This window comes from Stomoxys calcitrans, chromosome 3 (assembly GCF_963082655.1).
Source record: "Stomoxys calcitrans chromosome 3, idStoCalc2.1, whole genome shotgun sequence".
In the NCBI taxonomy this organism is placed as follows: domain Eukaryota; kingdom Metazoa; phylum Arthropoda; class Insecta; order Diptera; family Muscidae; genus Stomoxys; species Stomoxys calcitrans.
Genome location: NC_081554.1, coordinates 105,863,786 through 105,886,935, shown reverse-complemented (window position 1 = coordinate 105,886,935; position 23,150 = coordinate 105,863,786). Strand labels below are relative to the sequence as shown.

General features: G+C 34.6%; 2 protein-coding genes across 8 annotated transcripts in view; both read left to right on the top strand.

The window, feature by feature from the left end:
- Nucleotides 1-23,150, top strand: part of LOC106090318 (cyclin-dependent kinase 5 activator 1) — a 428,985-nt gene that overhangs the window by 269,879 nt on the left and 135,956 nt on the right. The gene's annotated exons all lie outside the window — the stretch shown is intronic.
- LOC106090317 (uncharacterized) lies at nucleotides 2,404-4,725 on the top strand. The gene is made up of 3 exons (XM_059365392.1): nucleotides 2,404-2,446; nucleotides 2,520-3,634; nucleotides 4,059-4,725. The coding sequence occupies exons 2-3, from the start codon at nucleotides 3,201-3,203 to the stop codon at nucleotides 4,078-4,080; spliced, it is 456 nt and encodes a 151-aa protein (XP_059221375.1). The 5' UTR covers nucleotides 2,404-2,446; nucleotides 2,520-3,200; the 3' UTR covers nucleotides 4,081-4,725.

Here is a 23,150-nt window from a genome sequence, read left to right as displayed (position 1 = left end):
ATAAGAAACTTTTGATGAAACTAAGTAGACTAGCTTGTTCCTTTAATGTTGTTTGTTTGAAAAATATAATAAAAAGTCAAGTTTGTTGACAGAAGCTTTACACTTGTTATGATTTTTTTAAAATGCCACATCTTTCCATGCTCACAATTTGCGTGTCACTTTGAAGTATTTTTTGGATATTTAACAAATTTCTTTGTTCATATATCACAAATTTTAGTTACTTCGGGTCAATTTTTAAATAATAAAAAAATTATGTTGATTATTTTTAACTCGACCTTATTTATTCAATATATTTGTTTTTAATTCATGCTCGAGGTATTTTTGGTTTCTCTCTTTTTATTATTTATGCATCGATATTTCGCATTTCAATGAAAAGCATTTCAAAGATATGATCTACAACAAATTAAATTTATTTTTAAACTACTGACATCACTGTTACTATTTTTTATTTAATTTACATACATATCTAAATGAGAAAGAAAACACAAACAAAAACTTATAGTTATGCGATCGTCTTCAACAGTCGTTGTCTGCTTTGCTACTGTTTTGTAGTTTTTCTTATTAGACTTTGTTCACTCGTTCTACGAACGGTCTATAGTCTGGCTCATGGAGTTCTGTTGCACAGTGTTCTGCTAATGCCGTTTTTGGTGTTATTTTTTGGTTTGTTGTTCAATCAATGCTATTTTAAATTCGTTAGATTTAAGTAGCAATAAAAGTAGAAATAAAACATTAATTATATGGAGCTTTAAGTAGAAAAAAATTACACATAGAATTAAGAAGAAAAGTTTACTATTAAGATTAAGTAGCGAAATTTACACATAAGACTTAGGTATGACGATTTAAATTCAGTTATATTTTGCAGGGAATTGTGAAATGTTAGCTTTGGGGATTTTGTTGATAGATGTATGTAGTGGGCCGCACATTTGTTGTTTGACAACTAATGTACGTTGAGGATTTTGAATCGTTTTTTTATGGTTTTGGGTCTTGATTTTGTGTCACTGTTTCTGCTGTTTTACCTTTGTGTATCTAACGTTTTTTTAAAAAGGGTTCAATGTTCATATAGTATGTTATGGTATGTTTTTTAATGTTCACTTGTTACTTGGATTCACTTAGAGGGCGGGATATGTTTTCGACTACGCGGGTCGACGGTTTCAAACGAGACTGTTTTTTTTTTGTTGTTACTTGTCACTTGGACCCCGCGGAAACGGTTAGCTTTCCAAGCGACAAGTAACAATTCTAGGTAAACAAATATGAAACCAAGACGGAATTATGTACAGTGGGCTATGAAAGCATCAGCTGCACATGGGTACACTCGGCCATATGTTCAAAAGTACTTTAAACAATGAGAAAATTTAAATTTTACCTTTTAAAGGACTAATCATGCGTGTTTAATAAAAAAATTATAAATTTTAAACATTTTTTTTAAGTTTTACTGTACAATACTACTACTACTAGTTATCACTTAATTAACGAAAATATGCTTTTATGTGAAAAATAATCTGGTGAAAAAGCATAAACTGGCGCCAAAGATTTGTTTCTCCCGTTAAGTTTACTCAAATCAACATTATAGTTATATACAAACTGAAATCTAGTTTATATTTGCAACAGTTAAAAAATCTATGCTTTGTGGTAGTTAAAAGGACACTAACATCAGGTATGATGTTTAACCAAATTCTAAGAAAATTGTTTATTCACTTTAAAACCAACTTCCTCAATTGAAGTCTACAGATAACCTTCAACAAATACATCAAATATTTTAATATAGTGCAATATTTCTCTATTGGTAATAGTTTCTGAGATTTGAAGCAAAGATGGAATAAATAAAAATAATTTAACTTGCATTAAGAAGCATAAAGAATTTAAATCTTTCTTGAATGCGTTTTTATTCCCACCATCATAGGATAAAGAATATACTAATCTAGTCATTCCTTTCCTAACTACTCGAAATATTGATCTGCGGCATGATATTCTTGATCGTCTTGATATTCTAAGTCGGTCTAGGCATGTCCGTCTGTGGAAATCACGATAGCGGTTGAACGCGTCAAGCAAGCCACTTGTAAGTTTGCACAGATACATCTTATTGATGAAGGTCGTTGAGAATTGCAAATGCGCCATATCGGTGCGGAAATTAATCCACCCCATGCCATTAAGGACATAGACCTCAGCCAGGAATCGGTTTATTGTGCACTCTAAATACTAAAAAGCAACCTTGAAAACGAAAATGTATGTCTCGATTTCCTTGCTACTTAACAAACCCCTTATTATTTTCCATACCACTCCCTAACATGGTTGTTATTTTTAATATAGATTTTAAGCATTTTAATGTAGTACGCTTTGAAATGCGTATATTTTTTTTTAACATAGTAGGCTCTGAATATATTTAGACATGATTTTTGGTTTTGTCACTGTTGATTTGAATTTCGAGTTGAGTAGGACAAATTGTTCCGTAAGTTTTTAGTTATTTTTTTCATATGTGTATACCAATTTATGGTAATTTTCCTTTTCGGACTCCCATTTAGGAAAAGGAGATCAGAAGACGTTGAATCAAACATTTGAGAGAATTGAGGAACGTGTCCAGTGAAATCAAAAGAAAATCCTTATCATTCCAACGAAACGAATGCAGAAAATTCAGAAGAAAGTGTTAACGTTCACAACCTCAATGACAATTTGAACTGCAGCGGATCGCAAGATTTCGAGGCGTGACTAAACCATATCTGGGAACAAATGATGGAATTTAAAAATTTAATATTATCCCAAATCCAGTAATTGACGTTACCGAATTCACATAATATTCAGCTGAATGTGCCCCAGTCTGGCTATGTTTCCAGTGGGAGTATTGAAATGAGGAATTTTCTGGTTCAACCAAGAACAGTGACATATGATGATGCCGAAGGAGAACAGTTGAATTCGTCTACCAGCTCATTTGGTGCCATACCAAAGCCTTAGAAAATATATCTGCTACCAAAATTTACTGGCATTCCTGAAAAATGGGCTATTTTATTATAAGAATTTCGATGCACTACGAGCGAATTTGGCTATACTCAATGCAGAGCCTTATGAGACTTCGTGATTCATTGAAATTCATCAAATGTGGATGAAACCGTGCATATGTTGGAAGTGACGTTTGGTCGGCCGGAGCTACTTATAAAGACCCAAGTTTCTATCTATTCGAAAAAATAGATCTGTTGCTATACGGCGATATGGAGGGTTTAGTGGTATTTGCGAATAAGATAATAAATATAGTTACTTTCTTACCAAATGTGCAACTCGTTAACAAATTGCCTCAAAGTCGACAAGTGCAATGGGCTGGGCAATGTTTACCGTTGAGTGGACCAACGACTGTTGCAGATTTAAGTGTCTGGTTGCTTGCATTGCGCAAAGTTGCGAACGTGGTTTTGGATGCACTTCCGAATACAGAATCCACAATCAAAAAGCCCGGCGACAATAAGAAAATATACCAAACATTAACTATAGTTCAAATGTGCGGCATATGTGGAGGGGGTTGCAATCAAGCAGATCAATGTAACATATTTTTAAACTCTGACATGGAAAACCCACTGAGATTATTAAGCGCTTACGTCTGTGTTTCTGTTGCCTTAAAGTTGGACGTAGAGTTTCACGATGTTTTAAGAAGGTAAGTTGTACAAAGTGCAATGAGAAGCATAATTTTCTACTACATGAAGACAAGACATGTGGAAGTAACGATTCCGAAATGCGAAACTGCCATGTTGGTCGGGACCGAGGTGTTGTTTTTTTTTTCAATTGGTTCCAATCATTATGGTAAGGACATTTGCGTTTGTTGATGATGGAGCAAATGGTACCATAATCGATAAAGATCTTTCAAGTCTTCTTGGTGTAAAAGTTGAGAAAGATTCTTTGAATATCCAGTGGTTGAATGAGCAATCTAGCAAATGTTAAGATGATAATAAGTGAAATACACGATACCTCGTCGTTCATTGGAGAATTCGCATCTTGCTCATATCACTTTTGAATGTTATAGTAATGCAAAACAACAAATTATCATCAGTCTAAATCATTCATTCCTGCAACTCTTTTAGAAATTCCTGTTACATCACCTAGTTCTGGTCTGATAAAAATCAAAACAATATTAGAATAGATTGTTTACGGGCCGAAGATGATTCATCGCATGCGTTTTGTAAACGTATTTTTATGGCAAATCGATTGGAAGAAGATATGCAAAGTATGATGGAAGAATATTTTAACATGGAAACCTTGGCCTAAGGCTGATACCAAAACACTTACTTCGTAGGAAGAGAAGCGTGCCTTGGATATTGCTCAAAGTTCTTGGATATTGCTCAAAGTTCAAAGTTTGAGGAGTCTGAATCCATGATTGAACAACGGGATTATCAAAGCTGGATGGCGATTAGCAAATTGTACCAATAATTGATTGGAAGAAGATATGCAAAGTATGATGGAAGAATATTTTAACATGGAAACCTTGGCCTAAGGCTGATACCAAAACACTTACTTCGAAGGAAGAGAAACGTGCCTTGGATATTGCTCAAAGTTCCATCCATAAGACTGACGATCGATTTAAGTGTAGTTTACTCTGGAAGAAAGATTTTTAATCATCCGAAAGCTTTCGCCTTTGAGAATAAGATGGCGAAATATGCAGAATACTCTCAAAAATATTGTAAAAGATTGAAGATTACTCGAAGAAAGAGTATGCTAGAAAGTTGTCGAAATATGAAGTATTAAATGTAACCTCCAAGACTTTTCATTTACCTCACTTTGGAGTTATTAATACAAATAAACCTGGTATTAGGCTTGTTCGCTGAAAATGTTTCACCAGATTAAAATAGTGAAAGATGATGAGCACTGACAAAAATTTTTATGGCGTTCGGGCGATGCTTCGAAACCAAGGGAAGTATACGTCATGCAGAGAATTAATTGGGGCTACACCGACTATAGCACAGTTCGTCAAGAATCATAATGCTCAATAAAAAATAATAAAAACGGTGGTTTCGAGGTTAGGTATATCATACCAAACTCGTTTTAAGTTATGGGGACATTTGATGACGCAGAGGTCTAGGATAAAGTTCACGTTGATTGAAAGGAAAACAAGATTCTTCGAATCTCGAACTCCGTGCTTTGTTTCTAATCTCCCATTTACCTAATTTCATAGCAAACGTGAGTGAATGAAATTTAGCAGACCAACAGCTAAATTTCATTCACTCACGTTTGCTATGAAATTAGGTAAATTGGAGATTAGAAACTAAGCACGGAGTTCGAGTCATATTTATCATGGGTAAAACGTCATGTGCTCCTGCTTTTACCAAAATATACCTGAGTTAGAATTACAAAAAGCTACAATGGGAGTTAGGCTAAAGAACGTCGTGGAGAAGTCACAAACGTATACGCATTAAAATACGCAATATTTACTTTTGGAGCGATTCAAATTATGTAATACTTTGAATACGATCCGACCATCGTAGGTATAAGCACTTTGTCGCTAACCGAGTGTCGCAAATATTGGAGACAAGTAAGTAGTTGGATACGTTGTAAAGAAAATTCTGAGGATGAACCAACCAGAGTAATGTTTCCAACAACCTGAATATTAAATGGGCAATTGGACCGTAATTCCTCTATGACGTTGAAGAAAATTGGCCAAAACAAAACTTGGGGAAAAAAACCAAGGAAAGTTCTGAGGAATTACGTGCGAAATGTGTCTGCGTTGTACTTAAAGAACAGATTTTAATTTATTCTGAATTTGAAAGATTTTTCAATTATCGCCTATACAAAAAAAATTATGGCCTATGTTTTGAGATATATTGAAAATTTGCGAAGAAAATCTAAAAGAGGACAGAAAATTGCCGGAGAACTGAGTTCTGATGAAGAAAACATTGACGAAATGTACGTCATTAAATACCAACAACAACAAAGTTTTCATGATGGCTACTTCCTTAGAAAATATGGGAACTGTGACGAAGGATACTGCTTTGAGGACTCTGAATCCATGATTGAACAACGGGATTATCAAAGCTGGATGGCGATTAGCAAATTGTACCAATAATGCTCGAAAAATAAGGTTTTATCATTACTTATTATGATAACGATGACAGAGAATTGATGCGGATCGTGTCATCCTCAGAAAGGCGTTTATATCCTTCTTACACTCTAAGACTTTTCGTGACCTTCTAATTATGTATTGATCATTTTAATCTATAATTTCATATATATATATATATATATATATATATATATATATATATATATATATATATATATATATATATATATATATATATATATATATATATATATATATATATATATATATATATATATATATGAATAGATGACACGATCCGCATCAATTGGCTGCCGGTCCATAGCGGAATAAGAGGTAATCAAAGAGGAAATGATTTGGCAATCAGGCCAAGAGGATTGCCGCCAATAAACTTGGTTAACCTGAATTCTTTCGGGTCGACGCAGTCCGAGATAAGGGAGTGGTAGACGAAAGCACGACGAAAAATCCTATGAGCAGATCAAGATCTTGATAAGACGAGGCAATTCCTGAAAGGTAGCAAGAAGGAGGTCAGTTAAGCTTTCGGAATCATAACGGAACACTAAGATCTAAGAGCTCACTTACACAAAATCGGTGCGGCAATTAGAGCATGCGTAGGGCTTGTGCGGAGGATGATGAGACGTTGGAGCATTTCCTATCTCATTGCCCGGCTTTCGCGTCTAGCAGACACCGCACTTAAGTGGGGACACAATACCCGACATGAATTACAATAAGTTGGTATACATATATGAAAAAGATACCTAAAAACTTACGAAACAATTTACTCCGTTCAATTCGAATTTCAAATCAACTACGACAAAACTAAAAATCATTTCTACATATATTCAGTTTGAAAGCCTACTATGTTAAAGAGATATACATATTTAGTTTCAAAGCCTGCTATGTTAAAACGTTAATTATTTTTTTAAATTAACATCCTGGCCCCCATATATAACTATATTTTGTATAAGATTTACAAATATTCTTAACTAATTTGTATCTAATATCGCCAATAGTCTCTTGAGCAACACAGTTGATGTCTGGATTTCTGCCGTTCTTGCGATTCCATCATTCCAATGAAAAAGTTTGACAAATCGTGCTATTCGTTTCTTGCAATGAAAGGGTCAATTAAATAGACAACCGTTCCAATTGATATCGGATTAGATGGCAATAACCATTTAAATCTTCTGGTCAAGTAAGGCAAATATACCTGGATCCAACGTCGCCACCAGCAGTCCTTTAGTTTTTTTGTATTTTTCACTGCTTACGCGGACAAAGATTCTTAGCGTGATATGGTGATGGAGTTTGAGTTGAATTCGTACATCCAAGTATGATATGATAGGTGTAATTGGTTCGGTTTCTTTCAAAGAGATTGGTAAATGTGTCAATGGGCATGAATTCACAATTTTTTTGGCTTTTAGTAGAGAACATCTGAACGTTTCCACTTACGGCGCCTTTTCCTTCTCAATTACAGCTAAACACTTCTTTACTGATTGTATGGGCTTTTTTAAATATCCATTTAATTCCTAGTAGAGCTAGTTTACTCGTTACAGAGTCAAAATCAATAAACGTAGTATTTCTTTTCAATTCCTTGTCGATTCCCTCAAAATTCATTCCGTTGTCGCTTGTAACATATACAAGCGACAACGGACTTATCTCGGACTGCGTCGACCCGAAAGAATTCAGGTTAACCAAGTTTATTGGCGGCAATCCTCTTGGCCTGATTGCCAAATCATTTCCTCTTTGATTACCTCTTATTCCGCTATGGACCGGCAGCCAATTGATGCGGATCGTGTCATCTATTCATATATATATATATATATATATATATATATATATATACATATATATATATATATATATATATATATATATATATATATATATATATATATATATATATATATATATATTTATATATATATATATATGTATGTGTACTGAGACTTTTGGGGACACTTTTCCTATCTACCGGTACTTTTGAGAACATTTTGGCTTTTTGGGGACAGTCCTCAAAAGTTTTGTCATGTACCGTGACTTTCGGGGACACTGGACTTTCGAGGACATTTTAAAAAAAAATTAGTTTATTGGTTCGTTTGAAAGCTCTATTATTATTAATTATAAAATTATTATTTTTTTTCATATGTATACGCTATTTCCATCCTTTTTTTCCATTTTAAAATTATTTTTCTCAACCCAGGGTTGCCATCCTCGTTACTAATTATCACGGGTACAACGCCGTTGAACTACAAACATTTCATGTGGCTTTGTACTCAAGTGTCCTCATAATACCCGATACATTGCAAGGAAAAATGTCCCCGATTGTAACGGAGTACATATATATAAATATGTATTCATAAATATTAATTGCGACATGGACGACAATGTTCTACTCATTTACTTAGTGGTCGATTTTAGAGGAAACGATTATGGTTATAAAGACACAGCTAATTAAACATATTAACATTTCTATTTGTGTTTAAAATGTCAAAAAATACATTCTTGAAAGGATAGACAAATAGAACACTATAAGTGTGTTCGCGTACTTTTCAATATTGGTAGGTCACTATAGGTCAGTTCGCGTATTGTTTCAGTAATATTTACAGAAGAATGAATGCGACCTGTACCTTGATTACAAGAAAACATGGACGAACAGACAAACGCACATAGTTAAATCGAATCAGGAAGTAGTTCAAGCCAATCGGTATGCTTAATGGAATTTTTTTAGCTTTGCAAATAAAAGCACTAATTATCACGGGTACAACGCCGTTGAACTACAAACATTTCATGTGGCTTTGTACTCAAGTGTCCTCATAATACCCGATACATTGCAAGGAAAAATGTCCCCGATTGTAACGGAGTACATATATATAAATATGTATTCATAAATATTAATTGCGACATGGACGACAATGTTCTACTCATTTACTTAGTGGTCGATTTTAGAGGAAACGATTATGGTTATAAAGACACAGCTAATTGAACATATTAACATTTCTATTTGTGTTTAAAATGTCAAAAAATACATTCTTGAAAGGATAGACAAATAGAACACTATAAGTGTGTTCGCGTACTTTTCAATATTGGTAGGTCACTATAGGTCAGTTCGCGTATTGTTTCAGTAATATTTGCAGAAGAATGAATGCGACCTGTACCTTGATTACAAGAAAACATGGACAAACAGACAAACGCACATAGTTAAATCGAATCAGGAAGTAGTTCAAGCCAATCGGTATGCTTAATGGTATTTTTTTAGCTTTGCAAATAAAAGCACTAAGTTATAATACTCTGTTCCACGGTTGTGGTGTGGGGCTTAAATATTTTAATATGTATACTTAAAATTGCTTTGTCATGGATATTATTTAAGAATCCCTTACTTAACTAAATTGTGTTGTGGAAAAAATTTTGGTTTTAAGGTGGGTATTAACTTCGTACACCAGGGAAATTTTTCACAAAACGTTGTTTCACTATTTGTTGAACCTCAATGAAGTCTACTCTCATTTTTGATCTCATATGAAAACACCGTCAAACATATGATCCACCACCAAAATTTACTTTGCTAAACTGTATTATTTGTGTAGTTATATTATAAAAAATAAAAATGTAAGAGCTATATTTGCCAACAACAACTGTTTATTGAAACGACAATGATCGAAAAAGCGACTAAAACTCTTTTGTTATCATGTTGTCCCAAGTTGAAAAGCGCTTCGTCCACGCTTTTAGAGAAAGCTAGTTTTTCACTCAATAAAGAACTTAGTACCACAAATGAAAATGTTTTCACAGATTTTTTTCACTATTTTTTTTTTATATGGAGTTTCACTGTGAAAACTGAAGTTAATACGCACCTTTAGAAAAAAATTCCTACTAAAACATACCCAAATGTCGAAGCGATTTCAATTTTTTCAATTGCAAATCACTTTTTAGTAGTCTTTTCATTTTTCACTGCAATTTTTGCTTGTATTTTCACAGTTTCTTTTGGGAACTTCTCGATTTCAACCCCCTTTTTAAATATTTCTAATTTGACAAAGAAGTTTCATTGTCTTTTCTCAATATCCGAAATCCCATCAGTTTCTTTTCGTCTATAGGGGGCTATACCGAAATCTGCACCGATCTGGGTCAAATTAGGCTAGGATTTTGAGTGACCTTATATACAGTTATGTGCAAAAAAATAGGGACAACAGATAGACGGACAAATAAAGGATTCCAAAGCGAGTAAAACGACAGCTAAATCGATTCTTTATAGAATTTTTTTAATGCACCGCCATTGCAAAAACGATTTTTGTTACGAAAATGTCAAACATGTACTGATATTTAACAAGAAAGCTCTATTGCTACAAGCAGTCCAATTTTTAGTTGTGCAAAATAATAGGAACACTTCGGGTTTTAAAACAAAAATCACAAAACTAGAAAAAAGGAAGGCAAGTTTTGAGTTACAAGTGCAGCCAAATTGTGTTCTAACAGCGTTGTTGTAACTTAACAATCTCTTGTGCTTAATAAAGGCTTGGACCATCCTGGGCATAGAGTCGGTTCAGTTCAGGCGAACCGAAACTGATATAATTAATTGCAAATGCAAATTTTGCCCATGAACACTCCATTGAGGAACAGGGGCAAACTTCTCACATATCAATGAGTGCAGTCTGATTCAAGTTTAAGCTCAATGATAAGGGACCTCCTTTTTATAGCCGAGTCCGAACGGCGTGCCGCAGTGCGACACCTCTTTTGATGAGAATTTTTTCATGGCTAAGTACCTCACAAATGTCGCCAGCATTAGGAGGGGATAACCACCGCTGAAAATTTTATGATGGTCACGCCAGGATTCGAACCCGGGCGTTCAGCGTCATAGGCGGACATGCTTACCTCTGCGCTACGGTGGCCTCCAATAATTAACTACGGAGCTAAAATGGTTAACCAAAATTCATGGGAATTGAAATGAAGTATTCCCCTTATATGAGTTTTAATGATATACCAAACATTTTCAATCGAATTTAGATTCGGAGACTTTGGGGGCCACCACAGAACAGACATTTTATTACTTCTATACCTAGGTTGTCTATATTAAGAAGTGTGCTTAAGGCTCTTATCCGGTTGGAAAATTTATCCGACTTGCCTACAGTCTTCAGATAATCCAAGGACACAATTCTGTAAATTTTCAAAATAATTTGTAGATATAACGATATCCTATATACAATACAAGAGGTCCACTTTATTGTATAGAAACATTCCCCTAACCACGATAATTCTACCGAGATGTTTGATAGTTTAAACGGTGTACTTGGGGTTTGCAGAGGCTTGAGCCGGTCTCATTACATGATATTATCCCCTACTTAGGCTATTCAAAATAATTTTTATTTATCAACCAAAAAATATTGCGCCATTCTTTTTGTGGCGAGTTGAAAATATCATATTTGATATATCCAATATATCAACCTTTGTTGAGTAATCTATTTTGACAACATAGGCGTCATTTTTATTCATAAACTTTTAAGAAATTAGAGTTTTTCGAAGAATTTAAGTAACAACTTTTACATTTACCAAAGTTTTTTTTTTTTGTTTAGACGATGTAAACAGTTTTTTGTTCTAAAAGTTCAACATTCCGCCTCATAATTTTCGGTTTCTTGACGCAAGTTTCTAATTTGAGGATCCATTTCACAGCATTTTCCACAAGAATTTGCGAAACCGTATGCAATTCTGCAACTTTATGGTTGTAATTTCTCAAGTTTAGCAACTTTTGAATATTTTTTCTTGTAACTACGTTACAGTACCTCGTTCTGCCTATATTTGCCTAGGGTCTTCTTTATGGTCTTCAGCCCATAAAAGCCGCAATTTTTGTCCGATTTCGCTGAAATTTGAAGCAATGAGTTGTACTAAGAACTTTGGCATCCGGTTTGAATATGGTGCATATCGGTCTATATTTACATATAGCTGCCATATAGACCGATCTGCCGATTTTGGGTCTAAAGCCCATAACAGGCGCATTTATTGTCTGATTTCACTGAAATTTGAAACAGTAACGTTTAGCCTTTGGATATTCTGTTTTAGTTTGGCTCAGATCGGTCAGGATTTGGGTATAGCTGTCATCTAGACCGATCTCCCGATTTACTGCTGATTTAAGGTCTTGGGCCCATAAAAGGCGCAATTATTGTCCGATTTCGCTGAAATTTGAAACAGTGAGTTGTGTTAAGTCAGTTGATATCCTTGTTTAATTTGGCTTAGATCGGTCCAGATTTGGATATAGCTGCCATATAGACCGATCTTCCGATTTAAGGTCTTGGGCCCATAAAAAGCGCATTTATTGTTCGATTTTACTGAAAATCTGGACAGTGAGTAGTCTTAGGCCATTTAGTATCTGTTTTTAATTTGGCTCAGATCGGTCTAGATTTGGATATAGCTGCCTTATAGACCGATCTCTCGATTTAAGATCCTGGACCCATAATAGGCGCATTCATAGTCCGATTTCGCTGAAATTTGAAACAACAAGTTGTGTTAGGTATCATGACATCATTGTGCAAGTTGGCATAGATCGGTCTGGATTTGGATATAGCTGCCAAATGATCGATGTTGTTGTTGTAGTAGCCACATTTGCATGTGGAGATGGGTGGCGATCCTCGTCAAGCTCTTTCAAGATGAGCAAGCTCGTTCCGGTCCAAAGGACCAATCGCCGCGGGAACACAAATAGATCGATCTCTCAGTTTGAGGCCTTGGCCCCATAAAAGGCGCATTTATTGTTCGATTTCGCTGAAATTTAGTTTAATTTAATTAATTTAAATTTAATTTTAGCCTTTTGACATCCTTTTATCGGTCCATATTTGGATTTTGCTTCCAAAAAGACCCATTTTGTTCTAAAAATGTCCGTGTCAAATTTGGTCCAAATCGGACCATATTTCGAAATAGCTGCGATGAGTGCATGAATTATGAATTTTTCACCGGACTATTACGAAAGGTGATTTAGTTATATACTCAAGGTGGTGGGTATCCAAAGTTCGGCCCGTCCGAACTTAATGCGTTTTCTCATTGTTTTGTGTTCTTTCTCATTGCCTAATCTTTCTTCGGACACAATGGACCTAAGTTCCCAGAGTAAAGCAGATAGCCATTGAGCTTGTTCTACAGGTGTCATTGTATAACATAAGATTAATAACCATAACAGCAGTGAACACAAACATCAATTTATAAAATGTTTATTTTGAAGTTTACATTTTTGTAAGGCGAATTCAAAAACTAATTGACATAAAATTTTATCAGCTGGGTTGATGAGACCATCTGATAAATACGCCTTGGATGATTCTAAATGTTTATTTCGATATCGACTTTCGCCTAATCGATTAGTTGACTTTGTGTAAAAAAATCGAGGTTCATCACTGATTAAATAGTGGAATAATCGATTTATACGTCGATTTGGTCTCATAACAATGTACCCCAATTTTTTGCCAAAATTATATCGCTAATGGGAGCTTTAACAGTTTTTGGACAAACTCAATGGCAAAACAGAATGAAGACCGAAACAGAATGAGCGCAATGAGTATTATTTTGAGTGTCGCGTTGCAAAAATGCAACGCTGCAAAAAAATTTCAAAAAATCTACTCACAAAAGTTGAACAATTTTTAACATTTACGACTACAAACACTACTTCACGTGTGCCAGCAATAAATGATGACCATTTTCAAGCGCCAAATTTTAAAAAATTTTAACTTTACCCCGTGACTGTGGTCTAGGCGTAAATCCGTGTAGACAGAAGTAGTTCTTTTCAGCTGGAGATACAAATTGTCCGCGTGTCAAGGCAAAGCGTGCCTTCTAGAAGCTTTTCTGCGAACAGATCGATAACGTTAATGATGCCTTCAAAATGAAAAAGATTATTTCAAAAACCTATGTCTATACTGAAACGTTGGTAGACGACATGGAAGTGAGAGCAGAGACAACGGAGTATATTTTGAGGCTTTTGGTGAAAACCCATTTTCCACAGTATACTGAGAGTGATCGAAGGATCATCATCACAAAATTTATGGTAAAGAAATCCCTGAGGAGCTTTAAACCATTTAAATCACCCGGACCTGATGGAATATTTGCGGTGTTAATACAGAAGGAGGCTGACTATCTGGCGCCTCATCTGGCCAATATTTTCACAGTGTGCCTAAAGGTACGTTCAGATTGATCAAATATTTGATCCATCTTGCATCTTGTTTTGTTATTTATGCCCAAAATATGTCAAATTCGATAATTCTTGCTTTTGCATTTATATTAAAGTACGTTTACCATGGTCACTAAATCCGGATTTAAGGCTCTCATCAGCTGATTTTATTAAGGGAAAACAGGTGATCGAGCCACTAAATCCGGATTTAGTGGCCAATGTAAACGTGCTTTTAGACACATTTATTTAACACATTTTGTTTGTTCAAAAACGAATCAAATAGCGTTAAGGTACGTTCAAATTTATCAAATATTTGATCCATCTTGTTTTCTTATTTATGCCCAAAATATGTCAAATTCGAAAATTCTTGATTTTGCATTGATATTAGACACATTTATTTGACACATTTTGTTTGTTCAAAAACAAATCAAATAGCGTTACCATTAAATACAAAAATGCTTTTAAAAGTACGTTTACATTGGCCACTAAATCCGGATTTAAGGGAAAACAGGTGATCGAGCCATTAAATCCGGATTTAGTGTCCTATGTAAACGTGCTTTTATATATATACAAAATTAGATTACACATATATCTTGAGCTAAAATATCGTCTTGTTTTGTTTCTAAGTTAAATACTTTGCGTATCTGGGTCGATACGATGCCAAGTATTGTCAAAAATTCAAAAAAAAAATTTATGTCGGTTGATAGCTTAAGCCGCTTTTACACGGAATGTAAATGTCTTATGACCTGTCACTTTTTGTACTCACATGTAATTGAAAATGTCTGTCAAAATTTGTGAATTTACATATGATTCATAATTTTTGCTATCACACCTGCATTTTATGTCCGTATGACATAACCTAAAAATTTGATCAAAAGCTGATTTTTTTATGCGTAAAAATTGTTAAAGTTGTGGAAAAGCTGGTTAATTTATAAAATTGCGAAAACAATTTAATTTTGAGTTACTTTCATTCGACTGATATCAAAAACCGCTGATTTCTTTATGTTTTTGTCAGAAGGAATAGGGGGCGCTCTAATCGAAAGAAATTACATGGGCTATTTTGAAAAGTGATTCTCGTATATTAGTTTTGTTTGTATCACACGGCATGTACAACTCTGCATGTGCTAAATTTGACATGTAAGACAAATACATGCCGTCTAAATGAGCCTTTAGCTTAACCTTATTCAGTGAACCCTGGCATTGAGGATGTCAACTTGTTCTCTTTGTAAATTAATTCTTTGTTTAGATTTTCTCCTATTTTTGTCATTTTCATTCGGCACATATGACATCCTTAATGATGTTAATGGGGCCTATCCACTTTATGTTTTCGAAAATGACCTAACCTTCTCATGGTGAATCCTGCCCCTGTCCTATGGTGATGGGTTTAAAAACAACAAGTGTGAAGGGTTCAGATGTTTTCCAAAGCAAAGCGAGTTAATGCAGATACTGCATGACAGTAAATCGAAACAATTGGAAAGTTTAAACTCAAGCAAGTTAAAGCCCCAATTAGACGAGCCGACAAGTCATACGACATGTCACTTTCTGTAATAATAAGACTTGTCTTATGTAAGTCAAATACGAATAGAGCGCTCTCTAATCGCCATGTATTGTCGTATGTATTGCACTTTTTTTTTATAGACATGTGTCTACATGTATGTTCGATGAAATAGAAGCTCGATTTAATCGAAAAAGTTGCATATTTATTCCAAAATCCATTTGTCATATAAAATTTTTCTTACGTATCACACGATGTGTACAATTTTCAGCGTGGCTATTTTTGAAATTACATATGACTTGTCGGCTCGTCAATGGAGGCTTTAGTTAAAAGTTTTTAAAATACCTACTCTAAACAAAAAAACTTTTACACTCGTATTCACAAAACTTAAAACAGCTTTATAATGGGTTTATTTGACAGTTCTAAAAGGAAATCTGTCAAATAAGCAGAGTTTAACACTATTTTAAGTTTTGTGAATATGGGCATTAGTTGTGAACTTCCCTTCATAATTTGTTGAAATTGACAGGGTTGCATTTTTAAAGCAAAATTTTGATCTTTGCCATTGTTGCATTCGGGAATGCATTGAAATCATTGCTTCAACAAACTTCACTTGTTTCCGGTATTTTTAGTGCGGTTTAAAATTTGGGTACCTTTTAATCCGGTATATGAGTTTCGGTACTTGGTACTTTGAATCATTTGGTTTCAAATATTATGGGTCGTTTTACATAATGGCTGTGTATTATTTAAGTATGTACTATATGGTGCATTGCAATGAAATATGTATGAAAATGACATCAATCCAGATTGGCAACTAATGCTAAAGCAGAGTATTTTATTCAGCTTTCGGATTCATTGTGAAAAAACAAAATTTTTTGTTTAACATAATTACTTAAGATGCCTTTAGACGAGCAGACATGTCATAGGTTATTTCAAAAATAGCTACTCTGAATGTTGTACACATGATATAATCACCAGGTAGCGTACCGTAAACAGCTGAGTACAATTTTTTCTCGCGAAGTACACAATCTATCAACGAGTGTGTGTGTGTGTATTATAGTTAAGAACTATAGCACAAACAAACAATGAAAAATGGAGCGAACTAGTAACATGCTCAAAATCAGGGTTGCACTAATCACTGATTTTGACAGATAGTGTACTCAAAATTTTGTTGTTGGGCAACTGCCACTACCTGTAAATAAATATGTCTTGGTTGTACATATCATAAGCAATCAGCCGACATACAATTTGTGAGTTTTGACAATACTCGGCATTGAGGATGTCAACTTTTTCTCTTTGTACATTCATTCTTTGTTTAGATTTTCTCCTATTTGTCTCATTTTTATCCTGCACCTTCCTTAATGATCTTCATAGGGCCTATCCACTTTATGTTTTCGAAAGTGGCCTAACCTTCTTTTAGTGAATTCAGGTGTGATATGTACGAAAAGTGTAATATGACAAATGGATTTTGGAATAAATATCCAACATTTTTGAGTGTCGCGTTGCAAAAATGCAACACTGTAAACAAATGCCAAAAAATCAACACGCAAAACTTGTTATCTTTGACGACTAAAAACAATATCTACATGTGGCAAAAAAATTATAACTTTACCGTTTTTTTTTTTTTTTCTGGGGGATTTGTGTGCAGAGTTGCATTTGCCTGCAATGATGCTAGATATGACAAGACGAGTTATTGGTGCCTTTAAATAACCAATGGCCATCATGTTCTGGCGGCGATCGGTCCTTGGGAACGGAACGAGCTTGCTTACCTAAAGGAGCTTGACGAGAATCGCCACCAACCTCCACATACAAATGTGGCTAAGTCATTTTAATTTTATATAAATGTTTCTCGGGGTTTATAATTGCGATTTCATTAAAGTTCTAAAGCCCCGTTTACATTGGCCGCTAAATCCGGATTTAAGGCTCACGTCAGCTGATTTTCTAAAGGGAAAACAGGTGATCGAGCCATTAAATCCGGATTTAGTGGCGAATGTAAACGGGGTTTAAGCAATTTTTGAAATCCAGAATGTTTAATCATTGAATAAATATGTTGCGTTCTGCCTCTTTTAGTTTTGTCATTCAGATTGAATGATGACACCATAAGTTTTGATAAGCGGCGATAAGATTGGCCACTTAGCTAATCGGGGATAGCATTTTTCGCCATACAAACTAAGCGGGGAAAATCCGCTTAATGGCTAAATAAAACAAAGCTACTATTACTCATGGCCGGTTACAAAGCACTAAATGATTCAACAAAAAAAATTTCGACGAAATTCTGTCATTCGCCAATCTTGTTTTCAGATTATTTGCATTGGAAGAAATATATATAAAACAATTTTATACTATATTTCATACCGATTATTTATAACATGTGAAGATCGAATAAAAACAACATACATTATTATAAAGTATGAACGACCCATTAAGTTTAAAGCAAATTAATCAAAGTACCAAGTACTCAACTGTGGTGGAGTGAGTAACTAGACAAAGAAAAAAACAAATCAATGGCAATTTGTAATGTAATAAACATAAGAAAACTCGTGCGCTAGCCCAAGGAAAATTAAAATAGCATTGCAGCTTATATTAAGTGAGAGGTGAACATCTCTCTAAATGCCACATCAAATTTGCTATGCAATGAAGGAAAGTGTATTGCATAAGGGCGATCTGCATCGATCGTAACAAAAGGTGGTCAGAAAAGGCAAAGCCTCAGCACAATATTTTGTTTAATTATGAAATACCACATTATTCATGCAGCGTAACGCCTTAAAAATATGTATTTTGATATTATAATGTTAATTTTAATTAAGTGTCAAAATTAAACAAAGTGTGATAATTTAATAAAGTGTTATGCAAATGTATCATGTTTTTCTTAATCGATTTTTTTATTATCAAGGTATCTTAGAAGGATTCAGTGAGCTTTATTGGGCATTACCGAAAATACAATTGAGATGTTCGGATAATATAAACACTTCTACCATTTAAGGTCTTGAGTTCATAAAAGGCACATCTCTTATCTTACTACTCTGAAATTTGTACATAGTCTTGTATGAGACTACACATTGGATGGGGTCATATATGGATATATGCTGCTACCAAATAGACTGATCTTCAGATGTAAGGCCGCGAGTCTACACAAGTATATATATTATTGGTATCTCTGAAGTTTGAAATAAAATGTAGTGGATCATTCGATGCGCATTTCAAGTACAATCCAAAATTGTTTAAATATTTCCTTATATGTAAAATAGTTGCTCGTATTGTATAGGATAACAAACATGATATATCCAAAATTTGGCTCAGCTATACTTTATTCGTTTGTATGCTCAATTATGTCATTTCGTTCGCATCACATATCTATTTCTTTCACTACAAAGTGTAATATTATTATTCCGCGTTAAACTTTATGACGATATAGCCATAATTTTCCATTCTTCTGTCTGTTGAAATCACGGCACAGCTTAACGATATTGAGCTGAAACTTCGCAGACAATCTTTTTATACCCATCACCAAATATCAATATCCGACCCTATAAAATATATATATTCTTGATCGTCGTAAAAGTATAAGACGACCCAGCCATGTCCGTCCATCTGTCTGTTGAAATCAGGCTACAGTCTTTAAAAATAAAGATATTTAGCTGTAACTTTGCACATATTCTTTTTTTATCCATAGGCAAGTGAAGTGGGCTATATCGGACTATATCTTGGTGTAGACCCCATATAAAACGATCTGCCGATTTAAGGTCTTAGGCCCATAAAAGCCGCATTTATTACCCGATTTTGCAGAAATTTGAGACAGAGTTGTGTTCGGTCACTAGACATCCTTGTTTAATTTGGACAAGATCGGTTTAGATTTCGATATAGCTGCCATATAGACCGATTTCTCGACTTAAGGTCTTGGGCCCATAAAAGGCTCGTTTATTGTCCGATTTCGCTGAAATTTGGGACAGCAAGTTGTATTAAGCTCTTCGACATCTTTTTTAAATTTGGACCAGATTGGTTCAGATTTGGATATAGCTGCTTTATAGACTAATCTCTCGATTTAACGTCTTATATTCATAAAAGTCGCATTTATTGTTCGATTTCGCTGAAATTTAGGGCAGTGAGTTGTGTTAGGTCACTCAATATCTTTCTTCAATTTGGCCAATACCAGTCCAGATTTGTATATAGCTGCTATATAGACCGATCTCTTGATTTGAGGTCTTGTGCACATGAAAGGCGAATTTATAATCTGATTTCGCTGAAATTTGGGACAATGAATTGTGTTAAGCACTTCAAAATCTGTTTCCAATTTGGCTTAGACAGCTCTAGATTTGAATAAAGCTGCCATAAAAACCGATCTCTCTATTTTAGGTTTTGGGCACATAAAAGGCGCATTTATTGTCCGATTTCGTTGAAATTTGGGACAGTGAGTTGTGTTGGGTCCCTCAATATCTTTTCAATTTCAATTTTGCCCAGATCGGTTCAGATTAGGATATAGCTGCCATATGACCGATCTCTCGATCTAAGGTCTTGGGCCCAATTTACTATCTGATTTCGCTCTAATTTGACGAAGTGATTTACGTTTGGCTTTTCGACATCCAGGGGTTATATGGTTCAGATCGGCATATATCTGGTTATAGCTGCCAACAAAATCAATATTTTGTTATTCAAAATTGAACATTGACTTTTATTTATTACACCAATCAATGTCCGTGCCGGGTTTGGTCCAAATCGTACATAGCTGCTATGGTTGCACAAAATATGCATCTTTTATCGGATTATGACGAAAGGTGGTTTACATATATACCCGAGGTGGCTGGTATCCAAAGTTCAGCCCGGCCGAACTTAATGCCTTTTTACTTGTTTTATTTATGCAGGCTATAAAAATTGAAAAAATTAGTTGAAACGATCCATGCCAAATATGTAAACATCGGTATATTTAAGATATAGCTGTCTGTATCGGGTCGCATTCGGCTATAAAAAGGAGGCTCTTTATCATTGAGCTTAAACTTGAATCGGACAGCACCCCTGTTCCTTAATGGAATGTTCATGGGCAAAATTGTAATTGAGTTGGCCTTTTCTATATTCCTACCGAGTATGGCTAAGATGCAAATGCAAATTGCAAATTTGCCCATGAACATTCCATTAAGGAACAGGGACAAACTTCTCACATATCAATGAGTGCAGTCCGATTCAAGTTTAATCTCAATGATAAGGAACCTCCTTTTTATAGCCGAGTCCGAACGGCGTGCCTCAGTGCGACACTTCTTTCGGGAGAAGTATTTCATGGCAAAGAACCTCACAAATGTTGCCAGCATTAGGAGGGGAAAACCACAGCTGAAAATTTTTTGGATGTCGACGCCGGGATTTGAACCCATGCGTTCAGCGTCAAAGGCGGACATGCTAACCTGAGCTACGGTGGCCTCCATTATTTTGAATATAGCTGCCATTAATACTGATCTCTCGGATAAAAGCAGAGTTTATTGCCCTATTTCGCTGGAAGTTTGCACAGTAAGCTTTGTTAGTCTCTTCTACATCCGTTTTCTATATGGCTCAGATCAGTCTATATTCGACAATGCTTGCTATATAGAACCAATATCCCCAATTTGGGGTATTGGGTCCTAAAAGTCGTATTTTTTAACCCATTTCGCTGGAATTCGCTACAGTGTGCTATGCCAGGCTTTTCGACATGAGTGCTCTATATGGTTTAGATCGGTCTATATTTGGAATATAGCGGCCATAGAGACCGATCACCCGATTTAAGTTTTTGGGCCCATAAAGCTGTATTTTGTTGCCGATTATTCTGAAGTTGGGTACATTGGACTGTAGTACACCTTCACATATCGTCCTGAAAATGGTAAAGATCAGGCTATATTTAGATATAACTACCACATAAACCAATATTCTGTTTTACCATTTTAGAACGGTGAATTGTATTAGATTGCTCGACGTCGGTGTCGAATCCAAATTGGGACCATATTTTGATACAGCCTATAGGTTCATATTTGTGAATTTATTCACAATATATATTTAAATCAACTTCACAAAATAAATCATTCAAAATCACATTTACTTCCAATATTCAATATGTTTTCTTATTTCTTTTTTATATTTGTTATGAGGCAAAATTTCATTACAATAGCTGTTGTCCTCGAAAAGTAGTCAAAGTCGGTTGTCCTAAAACAACGGCGATGCGTAGAAATTGAAAATAAATTAAGCAGCGTTGGCAATCCTGTTTTACTTATATACAGCGTGATATTCAAGACGCGTCCTCGAAAGTAACGATACATAAGTAATGTACTCAAAAGTACCGGTAGGTTAGTAAATCTGCGATAAATAGGCCCCAAATAGGGCAAAAAAATTTTTTTTTATATAGAAGGCTTAAAAAGTCGGGAGATAATTTTTAATCGGTCAAAACTCCGAAAATTTTTTTGGTCCCCAAAAGTCACGGTACACATACATATATATATATATTATATATATAATATATATATATATATTTATTTATATATATATATATATATATATATATATATATATATTTATATATATATATATATATTTATATATAATATTATATATATATATATATATATTTATATATTATATATATATATATAATATATATTATATATATATATATTATATATAGAGATTAAAATGATCAATACATAATTAGAAGGTCACGAAAAGTCTTAGACTGTAAGAAGGATATAAACGCCTTTCTGAGGATGACACGATCCGCATCAATTCTCTGTCATCGTTATCATAATAAGTAATGATAAAACCTTATTTTTCGAGCATTATTGGTACAATTTGCTAATCGCCATCCAGCTTTGATAATCCCGTTGTTCAATCATGGATTCAGACTCCTCAAAGCAGTATCCTTCGTCACAGTTCCCATATTTTCTAAGGAAGTAGCCATCATGACAACTTTGTTGTTGTTGGTATTTAATGACGTACATTTCGTCAATGTTTTCTTCATCAGAACTCAGTTCTCCGGCAATTTCTGTCCTCTTTTAGATTTTCTTCGCAAATTTTCAATATATCTCAAAACATAGGCCATAATTTTTTTTGTATAGGCGATTATTGAAAAATCTTTCAAATTCAGAATAAAATTAAAATCTGTTCTTTAAGTACACGCAGACACATTTCGCACGTAATTCTTCAAAACTTTCCTTGGTTTTTTTCCCCCAAGTTTTGTTTTGGCCAATTTTCTTCAACGTCATAGAGGAATTACGGTCCAATTGCCCATTTAATATTCAGGTGTTGGAAACATTACTCTGGTTGGTTCATCCTCAGAATTTTCTTTTACAACGTATCCAACTACTTACTTGTCTCCAATATTTGCGACACTCGGTTAGCGACAAAGTGCTTATACCTACGATGGTCGGATCGTATTCAAGTATTACATAATTTGAATCGCTCCAAAAGTAAATATTGCGTATTTTAATGCGTATACGTTTGTGACTTCTCCACGGACGTTCTTTAGCCTAACTGCCATTGTAGCTTTTTGTAATTCTAAC

What these genes read in the sequence shown, in the direction of transcription:
- LOC106090317 (XM_059365392.1), top strand. Translation starts at nt 3,201, where the DNA reads ATGGAGGGTTTAGTGGTATTTGCGAATAAGATAATAAATATAGTTACT. An exon ending in TTTCACGATGTTTTAAGAAG is followed by an intron (nt 3,635 to 4,058) that starts GTAAGTTGTACA and finishes CAACTCTTTTAG; the next exon opens with AAATTCCTGTTACATCACCT.